The sequence below is a fragment of the Numida meleagris genome, chromosome 12 (assembly GCF_002078875.1).
Source record: "Numida meleagris isolate 19003 breed g44 Domestic line chromosome 12, NumMel1.0, whole genome shotgun sequence".
Taxonomy (NCBI): Eukaryota; Metazoa; Chordata; class Aves; order Galliformes; family Numididae; genus Numida; species Numida meleagris.
In genome coordinates, this window is record NC_034420.1 from 12522491 (window position 1) to 12538720 (window position 16230).

Genomic DNA, 16230 nt, shown 5'->3' on the forward strand with positions numbered 1-16230 from the left:
ACATGCTTTTCTCGAGGGTGAACAACCCCACTGAACAATTTCACCCTCTGATAGAGTTTTCATAGAACATCCTGAGTTGGAAGGGATCCATAAGGACCATCGTGCCCAACTCCTCCTTTGGCCTTCCCTTTACATGTGTAGCCATGGGACCCCACTCCACTGACTGCTGTAAACCTGTGACCAACCCCTCCATCACCCACTGGCTCTGAGCAGCACAGGACCGTGTGTGAGCCTCAGGGCTGCCCCCAGCCATGCTGGAGCTGTGCCCCTGCCAGCACCCCCCAGTAAGCCCACCTGACCCCCACATCCCATTTCCCCATGTTAGGAATTTCCCTGGCACCCGCTGCCACAACAGTGAGATACCGGAGTCACACAGCGTTTGGGGACAAGGGAGGGAGAGCAGGATGGGATTTCCTCCTCAGAGGAACACCCTCCCTTGGGAGAGATCTCCGGGCAGTTCCTGCTGCCAACTAGCCTTTGTCCTGCTTCCTGCACCCAGCGTCACAGCAAACCATCTACAGCATCTGCTGCTACAGCTGGAGCAGAAGGCAGTCAGCAGCATTTGAATTGCTGGAAATACTTGAGCCTAGTTAATATCCTATTTAAGCATGAGATATTTAAACATTCAGCCTTCACTTTGCTGCAGCCAGCAGCACACCTGGAGCTGCTCACAGCGGGCTGCCCTCTGAGGGAGAGCTGCAAACAGGACTGAGCTCAGCAAATTGCTGGCAGTGATCAAACCGATGGGCACAGAGAAGGGAAAGAAGCAGGAAAGCTGAGAGCAGGGCATAGTCCAGAGGCACGTCCCCACCAGCCACCCATGCTGCAGCTGCCGGGATCAGGGACTCACCCCAGCACCCATCTGCTCTGCACATTGACCAGCAGCACTGGGGGCAAGGGCTCACTTCCAGGCAAACCAATGCTAGATTTCACAGGTTGCGACATCCAAAAAACCCCACGAGCTTGCGTTCTGCATGCAGAGGGGTGGACCTCTGCCTCTGAGTCAGCTCCTGCAGCCACCATAGAGCCTCCTGGCTACAAGAGCCCACCAGGAGCTACCACGTCTGTGCACCACCTACAGATGCTGGTCTCGGTTCTTGGCCTAGCACCACACACTGGAATTTCAGCGATCCACTTCCATCTCCCCTGCAGTGCACTCCGTTCTCGGCACGGAGAAACCCAGCCAGGGCCTGGCTTTCCTTCTTCTCAAGCCAAAGGAGGAAGAAGCAGCGCTGCCACATGCATGCTGCCGGATGCTGCTCCCCATGGTGAGAAGAGGCTGGGGAATGGCCGAGCTCTCCACACACAGCCAGCCTTGCGCTGGCTTCCCAGGACATGCTGACTGTCGACACATCTGCTTCTCCTCAGGCATTGCAACTGGATGAGACATGGTCTGGGGAGAGCAGAAGAGGGGAAAATCCCCTTTGTCTGAGTTGTTGACCTTGCAAATTGAGATTCTGAATAATTCAAAGCGTAAAGCACACAAGCAAATATTGAGAGCTCTCAGCACATGTGTGAGTTTGAACCACAAAAGCAGCTCTGCACCCATGGGAAGCCCATGAAGGCAGGGGATGTGAACCCACAGGGGTTTGCTGAAGTCCACTCGAGTTCATTGGTCTTTGCTGGGGTTTGATGAAGTTCACATGGCTTCACTGAAGCCCAAAAAGCAATCACCCTTTGAGTTGCAGTGCACTCCGTTTGCCTAGAAGCATGTAGGACAGGTGGATTTATTGGACATCTTGGGTTGCTGGGTCAGTGCCACTTGGGATTTGCAAGGCTGGATAAGCACATGCTCCCACCATGGGGAGGGACAACCCAAAAGAAAGTAGTCTTGAACTGAAAGGAGTGGGAATAGGGGGCAGGAGGAGAGCATGGAAGCAATGACAGTGCCCTCATGTGAATGAACCCCAGCTAAAGGTACTGAGCCTGGCCTTCCCCACAAAAAAACCCTAGTATGCAAAAACTCATCTTCACAGACACACTCGCATGCTTGTGAACTGCAGTTGTTATCAGGAGAGTTTGATGATCAGAGGGCTGGAGCACATCTCCTGCGAGGACAGGCTGAGAGAGCTGGGGCTCTTCAGCCTAGAGAAGAAAAGGCTCTGGGTGGACCTTACAGCAGCCTTCCTATACTTGAAAGGGGCCTAGAGGAAAGCTGGAGAGGGACTTTTCATAAGGGCGTGTAGCAACAGGACAAGGGCAAACGGTTTTAAACTGGAAGAGGGGAGATTTAGACTAGATATTAGGAAGAAATTCTTTACTGTGAGGGTGGTGAAACACAGGAACAGGTTGCCCAGCAAGGTCGTGAATGCCCTGTCCCTGGAAGCATTCAAGCCAGGCTGGATGGGGCTGTGAGCAACCTGTCCTAGAGGGAGGTGTCCCTGCCTATAGCAGGGAGGTTGGAACTAGATGATCTTAAAGGTCCCTTCCAACCCAAACCACTCTTCAATTCTATGAGTTTTCTCTCTTGTGAGCACAACGGAACCAAGGAAATGAGGAAGAACCTACAAGACCTCAAGCCTCTGGTAGCAGTCCTGTCCTGATCGCTGTTTTCAGAATCAAATTTGTCCTGGGGCAACCTGGGTTGGTGACCTCAGGCAGAAGTACAAAGAGCAGCTGGGGAAAACACAAAGGAAGCCAATGGGGTGCATGCACGGTGCTGGGGAACACCCCTTTGCTTCCAGGACCACTGGGAGGTCAATGAGCCAGCTCCTGCCCCAGCAGCACACAGGTACAATGAGGCCACAGGTGAGGAGCTCAGGAGCTGCACTCAGCTTCTAAAATAGAAACATAAATCTTTGGTGTTTAATCCAGCACTGGCCAGCTCCAGCCTTGGTTCTGATCATCTCAGTGGATGGTCACTGAGGACTCCCTGCAGTTCTGGCACTGTCCAGCTTCCCCAGCAGAGACAGCTCCTCCCTGCTCTCCCAAATGGAATTACTCTCCTGTTTTGGCTCCAGAGATTGGCAAAAACAGGACAGAAATGCATGTGGCACAACAGCAGCATCACAAGATGCAGCAGGTTCCCTGGGGAGAAGCACCCACTATTTGCAAACCTGGCGAAATAGCTCAGAAATCAAATGATGATAATGATGTAATCAGTTTCTCTGATAATCTCAAAGTGAATCACAGCCCCCGTGACCACCTCCCTTTTGCTGACTAATACTTGACACTGCTCAGTGGCCCCTCAGCGTGGAAGGAATGGCACAGAAGAGCCCTTTAAGTGGTGCCTGGCTGCCTATCAAAACCACCCAGAGGCTGTCTGGGGCCTCCATCATGGGGAATTCCCCTTCTCCATGCCTAAAAGTAAACTCAGCTGGGCCAGTCTTCCTGCAGTTGAGGATCGCAGCAGAGCACCCGGACTGAAAGGCTCTCGCTCCAGGAGCTCCTCGTGCCCAGCCAGGTGAGTAGCAGGATGCTTTTCTTGGGATGGGGTGGAGGGGAGGGCAGGCAGCTTTCGGCTGTCAGCTCAGAGCTGTGCCACCTTCTCTGCTTTCAGGGAAATAGAAGAGGGTTTGGCTATTTGTTGTACACTGGGACGCTGTTTTATAAACGAGATACTTTCTGGGTCTGTGGGATTATGTTTAGCTCGGAAGACAAGTTTTCTGAGGGTTTACAGAACAGAGCTGAGCCTCTGGGGGAAAAACAAGGAATCTGATGGAAAAAAAGGGAAACATTGCTTGCTCGGCTCTTCATCCCATTCCCTGACGAGGCCTTGGACATGGCACACTCACACAGCACATCAGGGTCCCAGCACCCCTCATAACCCAGCCAGGCTTCAAGGGCAACGTCCTGCTCAGAGACAAAACAGGCAGGGCGTTGAATTTGGTGGGAACGGAATTTGTTTTCTTTTACTTTTTATAACCCAGGCAGTGCCCCAAAACCTCAAATTGCCAGGAAACAATGGAACAGCATAGAGGCTAGGGAAGCCAGGAGCGGGCCGGCTGGAAAACAGCTCCAAGTGAAGGCCACCCCAAGAGCACAGCAGGCCCCTACAGAAAGAGAACAGCTGCTTACAGCAGAGCTTCTCTGTTTATTGAATACCTAACACTTCCCTCATAGCAAAACCAGGGCAGAGAACCAGGTAGTGACTGAGCAAGTCCCAGAGAACTGCTGAAGTTTAGAGGCGTTCCCTGCGGTTCCTGCTCCTCCAGCTGATCGCTGTTGTTTGCAAGCAGGCGACAAACAAGTCAGCAGCATGGAGACAGCGGGCTGCTGGTAATTGACACTGCAGCCGGAAGGTTGTAATCACTCTTCTGTAATTAGACTCAGCGGGGAATTCTTCCTGCCCTGGCAGCCAGTGAGGAAGGATGGGGTCAGCCTCACGCTGCCATCCCACAGGACTCACACCGAGGGGGAAAGCCTGGTTCTGCAGCAGAGCCCCTTCCCCAGCTCCTCCTCGGCACCCACCCCCTGACCCCGCAGCAGAGGCCTGCACCAGCCCTCAGGAAGCAAGGAGCCATTTTGTTTCTCTGTAAGCCAGCTGAGAGACTGATAGCCTCAGGCCTGCCTCTCCCCTCACAGAGAATCCTCTCAGATGGAGGGAGGGAGGCACCCCGCATCCCTCAGAGCCCCCCACCAAGAGCGAGAACGAGCAGCGAACGCAGCCCCTAACCCGCAAAGACACCCCACCACCCGCCATTACAGCCGCACTGTCCCAGTCGCCCCCACCCTCCTTCTTTATACCCCGCAGCCCGCTCCGATTGGCTGCGACGCCTGTCCGTCACGCTGGGAATTTCCCGGGGGCGGGCCCAACGCTGCTGCCCCGTTTCCTCCTCCCGCGCTGGTGGCGGAGCGGCGCCGGAGCCCCGCGGCTGCAGGTGGGCTCATAGCGAGCGGCTCGGTGCCTCCGCGCGGCGGTGGGGCTGGGGGGGGGGTGGGAGCGATCCCGGAGGGACACGGCTGTCCTCTGCTGGGACGCTGACCCGACTTCCTCTGAAACGGGGGGGCTGTGACTGCGTGCGGCGGTGACATCCCCGGGGCTGTCCTCCTGCAGGCTTTGCTTTTGGGGTGAGCTTTTTTCGGCGCGTCCGTCGCGCGGTGACGCCGTGCCTCGGTTTCCCCTCGGGGCGGGGTGGTGCTGGGTGCCGCTCACCGCTCCCCGGTGCCGAACACCCCAAGCGTGTCCATTCCGGAGCGTTCCCGTTGCTGACAGCCCCGGCGGGCCCTGGGCTCCGTGCTCGGCGCTGCTGCGTGCCGCACGTTGCCCCATCGCGGAGCTCGCCCCGCCCCGGCGCTGGGTTGCACAACCCCGGGGTTTCCCACACCCCACGGCTCTGCTCACTGCTATGGGCCTTTGGGGGCTGGAACACGAGCAGGTGCCGCGCTCCGCTGGGATGCCGTGCCCCGATTCTGGATTTGTGATGCGCACCTTTTGCACCCCGTAGCGCAGCAAACGCCGCTTTCCCCCCGCAGCTCGCTGTTTCCACCCTCCTGGGCAAAGGGGCAGCGCCGTGCTGCCGCGCGTCGTGCCAAAGTGCGCGTTTGTGTACGGGTTGTGGCGGCGACAGCTGGGCTGTGAGAACGGACCTTGAGCACAGGGCGAATTCTGGAGGCAGGAAGGTTCCAGCAAGGTGCGTCCTTGGGAGCCATCTGTGTGGCTCTGCGAAGCGTGCGATCAAAAGGGGGGGGGGGGGGGGCTGTTGGTATCCTTTGGCATCCTTCCTGGCTCTGCAAGATGCCCTTTCGGCCCAACCCGTTTGGCACGGGGCTGTGGGCTGCTGCTTGCCAACAGCTGGTGCAAAACAGCGTGGGTGGAGGCAGCCGAACCATCTCTTGTAGCACTGCAGATCTCAGTGCTTTGAGAACAACAATCCCTTCGCTCTGGGTGCCGGGGGGGGGATCTTTGCTAGCAGAGCTTCGCAGCCTTCTGCTGTTGGCGCTGATTGCATGGGAGCAGTGTGCTTTGCCCCGGTGCTGTGCAGAGCAGCGGGGATGGCAGCGCTGAGCCTTGCAGGCTTCCAAGCGTGGTGACAGCCGTGACACAGCCGCGTGTGACAGCCTCCAGGCTCTGGGGAGAGGAACAGAGCAGGCAGCACCAAGATGCTGCTGCAGCAAGCCTTGCTTTGCTGCGGGGATGGGGATGTAGGCCAGCATCCTCCTGAGCACTGGCACATCACGGAGGGGACATGCTTTGTGTCCTCTCCCATTGCATGGGGACCTTGCAGCTCATGGCTGCGGTGCTGCCTCGCTCCCAAGCTACATAAACACGCGGGAGTCTCCCTGCCCACCCACTCTGTCATTCTCTGCTTTTGCTGAGCTGTCACCAAAATTCACCACCCCGAGGTCCTGCTGCCCCGTGTGCACCCAGCACCTGCCCACAGGCACCGAAACCCCAGCGGTGACTGCAGCCTTTGCTCACACCTCCTGGCACCTCTGCCAGAGGGCTTTCTGCCTTCCTCCCCGTGAGCATCCCATGGACAGCAAGGAGTCATGGGAGGACCTCAGTGGTTTGAATAAGATCAGAACATCCACCCTACTCAAAACCCAGCAGATTTGCATGGGTTGGCTGTTGTCACATCTGTTTTATTCTCTCTCCTCCCCTGTTTTCAGTGAAATGTGGGATTTTCATTGCAAGTCTTTACAGCTGTGGTTTTGTTACGGCCATTGCAGTCTTTGGGATGGCTCTTGGGTAGGGAAATCCACAATAGAATTGTGGGAGTCGGGGATGAGCAGAGGCTGGAGGCTTTGGTTTGCGTGCTTGGTCGTGTTGGGATGCTTCGTGTCACATCCCCTAGTGTACAGGGTCAGAGCAGGGGACAGGAGGACAGGGAACACGGTGTGCATGCCCAGCGAGCTGCTGGCTGCAGGAGCACAGTGCTGACCAGCTGCTCTGAAAGCCCCATGCTTGCACCTGGAGCAGCACATGGTGACCAAACAGCTCCAGGTCCCCAGCCTGTGTGTGCTGCTGTCCCCATCCTGCACATTGCCCAGGCGAGTGGGGCACCTGCGGTGCCATCGCCCTGCAGGGGACATGCCACTGCTGTCAGATGAGCTGTATGATAATTGCATCCTGACAAGGTGAGTGCTAATTGCTGCTCCTGCTGTGGATGCTGCCAGGTGGCAGCTGTCACCTGGAAAGTCCCCGCTGCTCCTGGGCGGTCACCAACCGCTGTGACCTGCCTGGATGGCATGTGGCATGGTCACCTGTCTGTAGTCAGGGATTCCTCTTTGAAAATGCCCCCCAAGGGCAACACCTGGGCTGGGAACCTGCTCCCACTGCCACGAATGCAAGGAGCGTGACTGGGACACCCACACACACACAGCTTTTCATTTGCAGCATGCACAGTACTTGGGAGCAGAGTGGAAGGATTTGTTTTTTTTTCTCGTTTCCCTCTGTTTGGTGACAGTTGTTTGCGGAAATCTCCATCTGAGGGGCTTTCCAGTGTGATGTAGTCAGGCTCTGTATGTTGCTTTGGTTCATTGTTTGTTAGCCCTGCTGCATGGATGGAAATTGTGACTTCACTGTAAGGCTCCATCCCTTTAACCACTTTCAAACCTGGCAGGAAAAAGCTTCCTGCAGGAAAACAAAAGCCCGACCCCCGATGTTTTCCTTGACTAGCAGCACCCTGCCGTATGCAGGTGATGCCCAAAGCTGCGGCATCCACTGGGGCCTCCATCCCCGCAGCGATGCAGGTGGTTGGGATTGCGTGGGGACCCCTGTGTCTGCTGAGCTGTGATCGGCACGGCACGAGGACCGCCAGCAGTGCCACCGCATGTGACAGCTCTCGTGGCCCTGAGTCACCCCAGTGCTGCCACTCTCACGGGGCGGGCGCAAGTGGGGCGCGCAGAGGGCAGTGCCTTCACCTGGTGCGGTGCTGCAGTGGGGCCCGCGGTGCCAGCCGGGGGGCAGGAGCGTGACGTGATGTTCCTTGCAGGGATGCCGGGCTGGGAGGTGGGCGGCTGAATGGCGGCCATGGAAGGGAGGGGGCCCTACCGCATCTACGACCCCGGCGGGGGCACGGAGGAGAATGGATCCACGGCTTTCGAGCGGCTGATGGAGGAGAACACCCGGCTGAAGGAGAAGATGCAGGGAATCAAGTCTATCGGTAATCACTGCGCGGTGGATACCAGACCCAGAGGATGGGGTTTGGTTTGTGGGCAGCCTCAACTTTGCAGCCTGTGCGGCATCCATGGGCCTTTTCGCCGTGGGATGTGAGGGACTTGAGACCTTTCTGAGTTCCTGCGGTGTTTTGCAGTTGTGCCACCCCCTTTTTCCTCCTTGTCCCCCTTCTCCCACCCACCCCGTATTTTGCTTTCAGTCCCGTGACCCAGCTTCTGCTTTTGAGTCCTGCTTCAGCAGCCAAATGTGGAACTCCCTCCTGATCCCCGTGACCGGGGCTCACGCTGTTTACTGCCCCAAGGCTTGCAGCCTTGACTGTACATTACCCAGGCTTAAATTGAGCTGTTGTGGGAGGTGCAGAAATGCAGTATTGATGTTCCACCTCCTGAAACCAATCCTCCATGCATCAGTATGAGGAACCTGCGGCTGTGAGCCACAAAGACAGCTTGGCCCCGGGGATTTGTTCAGGAGGAGATGTTCCTGGGTGAAAAACGGACCTCGTACCCAAGTAGGGGGATTGGTGCTGATGGCTGGGGCTGCAGCAGTGCGGGCACTGGGGGTAGGGGGGATCATCCTTGCGGAGTACCCTTGGTGAGCATCCTCCTGCTGCCCCCCAGGAGAGCTGCTGGAGGAGTCCCAGGTGGAGGCATCCAAGCTGCGGCAGAAGGCGGAGGAGCTCGTGAAGGACAACAAGATGCTGATAGCATCGTCCGCGTTGGAGGAGCTGGTGGAAACTGGAGGTTGGAGATGGAGCTCACTGAGTGGGGGGAACCTGACAGCCCAGGAGCTGAGCTCGGGGCAAGGCAGAGAGTGTGAAGGGGGTTTTCATGAGGGGCTGACATGTGCCCGTTCTCCCCTCTTGCAGCCGCCTGCCCTGAGCCCAGCTCTGCCCTGGCTGCCCCCGGCAGTGCCCAGCCGGATACAGGAACGCGGAAATCCCCAAGTGTGAGTGTTGAAAGTGGGGCTGAGCAGAAGGGGGGATGCACCGGGGGCTGTGCCACTCCCAGCTGGGGCTGACCACGCTGCTCCCATTGCAGGGCTCCTCATCGGAGTTTGAGGTGGTGGCTGTGGAAGCACAGGGCTGTCCCCAGGACAGCGGCAGAGCGGTGAGTGCTGGGGCGTGGGCAGGAGGAACTGCACGGCTCAAGGTTTCTCATGGTGCACAGCGGGCTCGGGGGCAAGGTGCACACCGATGTGTCTGTCATGCGCTGTGACAATGACAGTGACAGCCCAAGGAGCTGGATGCTTCGGTGTTCCCCTCTAAGAGCCAGTGGGAGGACCAGTGCCATGCACCACTGCTGGCAGGGCCTGCCCCAACCCAGGCACAGTGTGTGCTGTTTGCTGAATGTCCCCTTGGCTGGCACTGTCCCCTCCATCTCCTGCAGCTTTATGTGCTCTAGAAGGGGCGAGGGCAGGGACAGTGACACCAGCATTACAGCCATACCCTGCCTCACCATGCCATCCCAGGGCCATGCCCTGCAGCACACCCTCCTGGGGCAGTTTCAGGGCAGTTATCTCTGGGCACAGGGCATGGGGACAGGCTGTGACAGGAGGGGATGCCCAGGGAATTCCCGAGGGCGGGTATGAGTCAGTGGGGCTGGGAGTGGTGCAGTGAAGGTGTGCCAACCTGTTCCCAGCGCAGAGTCAGCCAGGTCAGGCTGTGTTGTGCCAGCATTGCCACAGGTCTCCTAGGTGATGCCACAAAAAGAGGAGGATGAGCCCATTGGGGACACCCCATGTGCGTTGGTGGGGGTGTGCCGTGACGCCGCAGGGTGTGCCCAATGCGCGCTCCCCAGGGCAGCATTAAATCCCGCGGTGCGCCGCGGACACGCAGAGCCATGCGGGAGGACGAGGGGAAGGAGCGGGCACCCTGAGCAGGGGGTGATGCAGAGCTTCGTGCAGGAGCTGGAGCCGCTGCCCCACGAGGACGCCAACCTTCTGCCACAGCTGCAGCAGCTGGAGAGCACGCTGAGCGGCTGCACCCGCGAGGCCAGCAAGGACCAGGTCTTCGTGCGCATGGGCTACATGGCCTCTGAGCTGAAGCGCCTGGCCTCCAAGGTGCACAAGAACGAGCAGAGGACGTCCTTCCTGCAGGTGGGTGAGGCGTGGATGTTTATTTCTCCGCTTTTTTTTTTTTCCCTTTTTTCCACTTGGTGGAGTTGGGCACCCGCCTGCAGCTGGGAATGACAGAGGTTCTTGTGCCTGGTGGGCATCCCGGTAAAGGCAGGATGCTGGGTGCAGGGGGATCCTCACACTGCTGTTATTCACCTCGTAGACGCTGTGCGAGACACTGCACACTGAGAACAAGGAGCTGCGAACCAAGCTGGAGAGGGACCTGGAGCAGAGAAACCAAGCACTGGAGAAGCTCAGGTAAGGGCAGCCGGCATTGGGGAGGTGGATGGGGCACCCTGGGGGTTTCTCCCCACTGACCCCAGGGGTCTCTGCCCGCAGGTGTGAGAACCAGGAGCTGCGGAGGATGGTAACTCTTAGCAACCAGGAGAGCGCAAAGAGGGAGGCAGCCGAGCAGCAGCAGGTGTGGGGAGAGCACGGACCTCAGGCAGGGCTGGGCAGGGGCCAGGCAGAAATGCCTATGGCCTAGTCTTAGTTCTGTCCAGTTTGTAACAGTAGGACTGGTGCGACTTCTCAGAGTGTTGAGGGGAGAGGTTGGTGATGGAGAGGGAAACGGCTTGCAGAAGCCTTGAGGTCCCTGTGTGTGCATTGCAGCAGAGCGGGGTGGTGGTGGAGAAGGCAGCGGGCAGAGGAGAGCTGGAGGCCAAGGAGAAGAAGGTGAAGATCTTGGAACATCAGCGCCGGGAGGTGAGGATGAGGCTGGGACCGAGGCACAGCCCATAGGAGAAGCGGGGTTTGGGCTGCGGAGGCACAGGGTGGGCTCCTGCAAACAGCACTCTGTGCCCACAGCTGCTGGAGGTGAACAAGCAGTGGGACCAGCACTTCCGAGCCATGAAGCAGAAGTATGAGCAGAAGGTAGGGCTTGGGGCTCAGGGTGCACACCTCTGCTGGGCACAGGGGATGCTCTGAGGAGACCCAGAGTGGGGAAGGGAGTTGGGGCCACCCCAACATCCTCTCATTCCCTGCTGGCAGATGACAGACCTACACCAGGAGCTGGCTGAGGCACGGCGGGCGCTGACTGAGCTGGAGTCAGAGCGGGAGCAGAAGCAGAGGGATTTTGACCGCAAGCTGCTTCTGGCCAAATCCCGGATCGAAACGGAGGAGGCAAGTACCCTGGGAAGAGCAGTGGGCGGCTGCCAACCCCATCACCCTTCCCTGGCTGACCCCATCCCTGCAGGCAGAGAAGGACCGGCTGGGCATGGAGGTGCGGGACCTGCAGCAGAGGATGCGCTTCCTGCAGGAGCAGCTGGTGCCGGTCACCAGACAGAGGGAGTACCAGGAGAAGGAGATCCAGCGGCTGAACAAGGTAGGGAGCTGCAGAGTGGCCCCTGCCACCGTCTTGCTGCGGGGTGACAGCATCAGATGATGCCCACCCCATCCCCATGGGCTCTCCAGGGATGCAACCCCAGAGATGTCACCCACTCTAACTCGCAACCCTCTCCCTCTCCAGGCACTGGAGGAGGCCCTGAACGTCCAGGCCTCCCCCCCACCCATCTTCGCTGGCACTCTGGAGCCGGCCGGGAAGGTGCCACCACAGGAGCTGCTGACCCAGAATGAGCTGCTCAAGCAGCAGGTAGGGACAGAAGGGGTGGGAGAGAGAGCAGAGCACAGTGTCCTGCAGTCCTTCACCAGAGGGGCCATGATGGCACCATGCGTGCCCAAGGCTTGGCACGGACACTGGGGTTAGGGACCATAACACAGCGACCGGGTGCACCCAGCGCTCTGCCTTCCACCAGGTGAAGATCTTCGAGGAGGACTTCCAGCGGGAGCGGAGTGATAGGGAGAGGATGAATGAGGAGAAGGAGGAGCTGAAACAGCAGCTAGAGAAGCTGCAGAAGCAGCTGGCCGTGTCCAACAACCAGGTGAGCAGCACTGCACCCTTCATGGACGAGCTGGAGATGCTCGTCCCCAGTGTCACAGCCTTGTCACACACCTCAGAGCAGGGGATGAGGAGGGACAGAGGGGACAGAGCAGTGGTTTTGCTGCCACTTGTCCCTGCCAGAGCCCGATGCAAGGGCTGGAGTTTGTTGGGTGGGTGGCACTGCCCTCCCATCCTTCCTGGCACAGAGATCTCCCCAGCCCAGCTGTGCCCATGGGGAGGGGTTTAGGGCTCTCCTCTCTGCCCCCTGTACTTTCCCTGTGGGTCTGGTTTGGGGCACTGCAGCATTTCCTTCCCCATGCTCTGCACTAACCCCTCGCCCCCAGCTGCGTGCCTCCAAGGACGACTGCCAGAGGGAGAAGGAAGAGAAGGAGAAGCTGAAGAAGATGCTGAAACAGCACAAACAGGTGAGATGGGGGAAAGCGCTTCTCGGTGGAGGGGCTGGCACGAGATTGGGGCTGGGACTGCTCTGGGCTGCCCCCGAGCTCTCAGCATCTCTGCTGGCCCCCCACAGGCTTCTGGAGAGCGGCTGCACCCCGACCCAGTGCCAGGACCGCTGGGCCCCACATGCCCCGTGTACCAGTACCAGTACAGCCCCCCCATGCCTCACCCCATGTACCATGGCTATGACGAGTGGCAGCAGATCCGCTACCCGCCAGCACTGCAGGGCGAGCACGCGCCGGGACAGAACTTCCACCATTATTCCCCGGTGAGGACAATGGGGAGCACAGAGCAGGTCTGGGGCTCGTGATGCACATGCACAGTCATTCATTGTTTCCATTCCCATCTCTTCCAGCCGGAATTCCCCTGGCGCCCGCCCTGCGCCATGGCCCGCAGCCAGAATGCCACAGCAGTGCCCGGGGTGAAACCCGTCCCCAAGGACATGGGTAAGGCTGAGCCCAGTGGAGGGGATCCCTTCAGATCCCATGGGTTTGAGCATCCAGTGCCATAAGGGGGAGTGGGAATGGGTGGTGTGGGCTGGACCCTGAGGGCGGCATCCCACTGCTGTCCTGCACCACATCCCCCTGGGGGCCTGCAGCACGTCCCGGCCTCCTGTCCCCGTGTCACACAGCCAGAGTGGTGGCTGAGAAGCAGTGCTGACACCACGCCGTGTCCTTTGTGTCCCAGACCAGGCAGGTCCTGCGCTGCCGTGATGCTGAGGAGCGGCGTCACTGTGCTGCGATGCGGGCTGACGGCAGAAGAGAAGCAGGATGTGTGTGTGTGCCCGTGTACGTAGAGCTAGGACCTTCCTCCGGCTGATTGCCCGCTGCGTCTGCATACGGTGGATGCACACCTGAGGCCGGAGAGGCCGCAGTGGTGGCAGAGGGACTGCGGGTGGCACGGCCATCTCCTTCCACCTGAAGGATTGGGATTGGGATCTTGAGCCAGGAAGAGGAGCGGCGCTCCTTCTGTTCCCAGAGCATCTCCACCAGCGGTCCCCTCCTGGCGCTGGGAGCACCCGTGGCCAGATGGATCCCGCACTGAGGGTGCTTGGTGATGTATTTATTTAAGGACTGGAACTGAATTTGTTTTCATTCTAAAAGTGTGTTTTCGCCGGAAGAGCCTCGATGCAGGACTCGAGGTGGGAGTTGTCTCGGACTGTTTGCCCAGATTTGTTCAGATGTAGCCACGTGTCCAGAGCAAAACATGAACCCAGTCGCTGCACAAGCAGTCAACATTCATTTGTCTGAGCCCTGCCCAGCCCTGGGCTCAGCCCCACGCTTCCCCCTGCTCCCTGGGGGCCAATCCTGCTCCAGGAAAACAAAGCTGGAGGGGAAAAAATACAACCGTCGGTGTCATGCGCACGCCAGTAGCAGCTGTGCTTGTTTCTAAGTGCTGCTCGGCAGCGCTCCTCCTGCCTGGCTGCTGCCTGTTATTTTTCCCTTCTGTTCTCTGGACTGAAACCCGAGCGCTTGCCCCGCTCAGTGACCCAGCGCGAGGGCGGCCAGGAGGAGGCTGGGCTCAGCCCACAGCACTCAGAGCTGTAGTGATAAATGTGTGTGTGCTGTAATTAATAAACACACGGAGATTTCCAGCTGGAGACGCTTCACTCTGGCTGGGGGGGGGGGGGGTGCAGCTGTCATCCCCTTGGGAGGCATTGACCACATCCCATACCACATCCCACCCTGTGGAGGTGACAGGGAGCAAGCGGGACAGCGCGGTTGCAGAGCCTTTATTTGGCATTGCTGTGGGGTTGGAGCATTTGGGGCCAGCCCCTGGGGCTGGGAGAGGAGCACATCCCTGCACAGCGCGGGCAGCCTGAATGCACCAAAGGGCTGCACCACGCCCAGGCGGGATCGGGCCAAGCCCACCCCATGGTGGGGGCTTTCAGGCCAGGCCTTCATGGAGATGTGGTCCTCTGCTCCCCAGGGCCGGGTCGAGGGCTGCAGGGGGGTGAGCTGTGGGGCTACTGGCCCCGCTGCTGCCGCATGTAGGCGATGATGTCGTTCTTGACGGTGGCGATGTTGGCGCGGTGGTACCAGCGCATGACGGGCACGCCGTCGGTGCCCACCAGGAACTTCTCGAAGTTCCACTTGATGTCGTGGTTCCTCAGCGGCTCCCAGAAGAGGTTCTTGGGGTTGCCGAACTCCTCCGCCACCGGAGGGCAGGAGTTCTGCAAAGCGGAGGGGATGCATCAGTGCTGCGTGACCCCAAAATCTGGGTGCTGCCCCCTACCCTTGGCACAGCACCCACCTTCAGGAAGCTGTAGACCTTCTGCTCCTTGGCCCCGTTCACATCCCCTTTCTGGAAGAGTTGGAAGTTGGGGACGAAGCCACCTCCTGGCCGCACATACCTGCGGGGGGAGATGTGACACATGGGGACCCCAAACGTCATCCGCAGGATGGGCAGGAGATGCCAAAACCTCATCCCCATGTTGGGCAGGGGACCCCAAAACCTCATCCCCCAGCTGGGGATGAGCCCTCCCCCGTTCCCACAGCCTTTCCATACCCCGCCTTTCTCATCCCTGCTACTCACTTCAGCGCGGGGAGGATCTCAGAGTTCTGGCCGGGCTCCTGCTTCCCGAATTGGTTGGAGGGGAAGCCCAGGACAACAAGTCCGTAGGGCCCCAGCTCATTTTGTAGTGCATTCAGTTCTGCATGCAAAGAGCCGGGGGTGAGTTAGGGGAACCTAGGCTCTTTGCATCGGTGTCACCCCATCCCTAGGGCAGGACAGCTACGGGTCCTTACCGAGGTACTGCAGGGTGAGCCCTCAGTACGTGGCCACGTTGACGAAGAGCACCATCTTCCCCGCGTACTTTCGGAAGGGGATGTACTCGTCCCCATCGATGGTCAGCGCCCCGTAGTCGTAGATGGTGCCCCGCACGGAGTCGTAGCATTTCACCTATGGGGAGCGGGCTGTGGGGCCGGGCTGGGGGCCGTCACGGTGCCACGACAGCGTCGGCCACCACGCAGGACACGAGGGACGTGTGACGGCAGCAGGGTGGGTGCCGTGTGGAGGTGCACGCGCTCGTGCAGATGCGTGCAGACCCATCTCACAGAAGCGGCTGCTGCAGCCCGGGGATGTTTACCCGCCCGCAGAACCCCGGGAAGGCGAAGAGGGCAGCCAGCAGCCGGGCGTGCCAGCGCGGGGAGGACAACGGCGCTCCCCCGGGGACGCGGCGCCGCGGGACGGACGCATGGCGCTGAGCGGGGGACGGCCCCGCTCGGAGCCGCGCGGTGCGGGGGTTAACGCGGGGAGCGGGCGGCTGTGCCCACCGCAGCGCCCGGCACCGTAAGGAGCTATTTGGGGAGCTGGCAAGGGACAGAGTCACGGCGCGCTCCGCCGCTCCGGGGCCGGATCCTGCCGCCTTCCGCGCACCCAGCACTGGGAGCACCGCCCAGCCCAGACAGCGCAGTGGGGGCACAACGCTCTGCCCCCCCCCTCTCCCCGCGCTGCCCCCACGCACCCACCCACGGCCCCGCACCCCTTACCTTCTCCCTCTCCTGGCCTTGCCCCAGCGGGACGAGCCCGGCCAGCAGCACGGCCAGCACGCAGGCGGCTCGGCACCCCATGTCGGGGGCGGGCGGGGGGTGCGGGGACCCCCGGGACAGCGGCACGGAGGGGCTCGCTCTCACCGCCTTCTGCCCGCACCCGGTCCAGCGCCGGGGAAATAGCGGCGGGGCCGCGGGGCCGGGCCAAGCGCCGGCCGGGGGGGGGG

The 16230-nt window shown here is 59.9% G+C and overlaps 2 protein-coding genes across 5 annotated transcripts; one reads left to right on the forward strand and one right to left on the reverse strand.

Moving 5' to 3' along the window:
• Positions 3282 to 14106, forward strand: TNIP1 (TNFAIP3 interacting protein 1). Of its 4 annotated transcripts, none has more exons than XM_021410513.1 (19): positions 3389 to 3403; positions 4694 to 4820; positions 7878 to 8048; positions 8680 to 8802; positions 8928 to 9007; positions 9100 to 9168; positions 9965 to 10156; positions 10338 to 10432; positions 10514 to 10595; positions 10787 to 10879; positions 10982 to 11047; positions 11165 to 11296; positions 11370 to 11498; positions 11643 to 11765; positions 11929 to 12054; positions 12398 to 12478; positions 12586 to 12780; positions 12868 to 12958; positions 13200 to 14106. In XM_021410513.1, the coding sequence occupies exons 3-19, from the start codon at positions 7907 to 7909 to the stop codon at positions 13223 to 13225; spliced, it is 1845 nt and encodes a 614-aa protein (XP_021266188.1). In that variant the 5' UTR covers positions 3389 to 3403; positions 4694 to 4820; positions 7878 to 7906; the 3' UTR covers positions 13226 to 14106. The 4 variants fall into 4 exon arrangements, with proteins under 4 accessions (XP_021266190.1, XP_021266188.1, XP_021266191.1 ...); XM_021410516.1 differs by having other exon boundaries at positions 10790 to 10879; XM_021410514.1 differs by lacking the exon at positions 3389 to 3403 and adding an exon at positions 5416 to 5573.
• GPX3 (glutathione peroxidase 3) lies at positions 14230 to 16200 on the reverse strand. The gene is made up of 5 exons (XM_021410518.1): positions 16004 to 16200; positions 15260 to 15413; positions 15048 to 15165; positions 14766 to 14865; positions 14230 to 14685 (listed from the first exon to the last, which is right to left on the reverse strand). Exons 1-5 carry the CDS (start codon positions 16082 to 16084, stop codon positions 14479 to 14481), a joined length of 660 nt encoding a protein of 219 aa, XP_021266193.1. The 5' UTR covers positions 16085 to 16200; the 3' UTR covers positions 14230 to 14478.

What these genes read in the sequence shown, in the direction of transcription:
- TNIP1 (XM_021410515.1), top strand. Translation starts at nt 7,907, where the DNA reads ATGGCGGCCATGGAAGGGAGGGGGCCCTACCGCATCTACGACCCCGGC. An exon ending in CCCAGGACAGCGGCAGAGCG is followed by an intron (nt 9,169 to 9,964) that starts GTGAGTGCTGGG and finishes AGCTTCGTGCAG; the next exon opens with GAGCTGGAGCCGCTGCCCCA. An exon ending in AGATCCAGCGGCTGAACAAG is followed by an intron (nt 11,499 to 11,642) that starts GTAGGGAGCTGC and finishes CTCCCTCTCCAG; the next exon opens with GCACTGGAGGAGGCCCTGAA.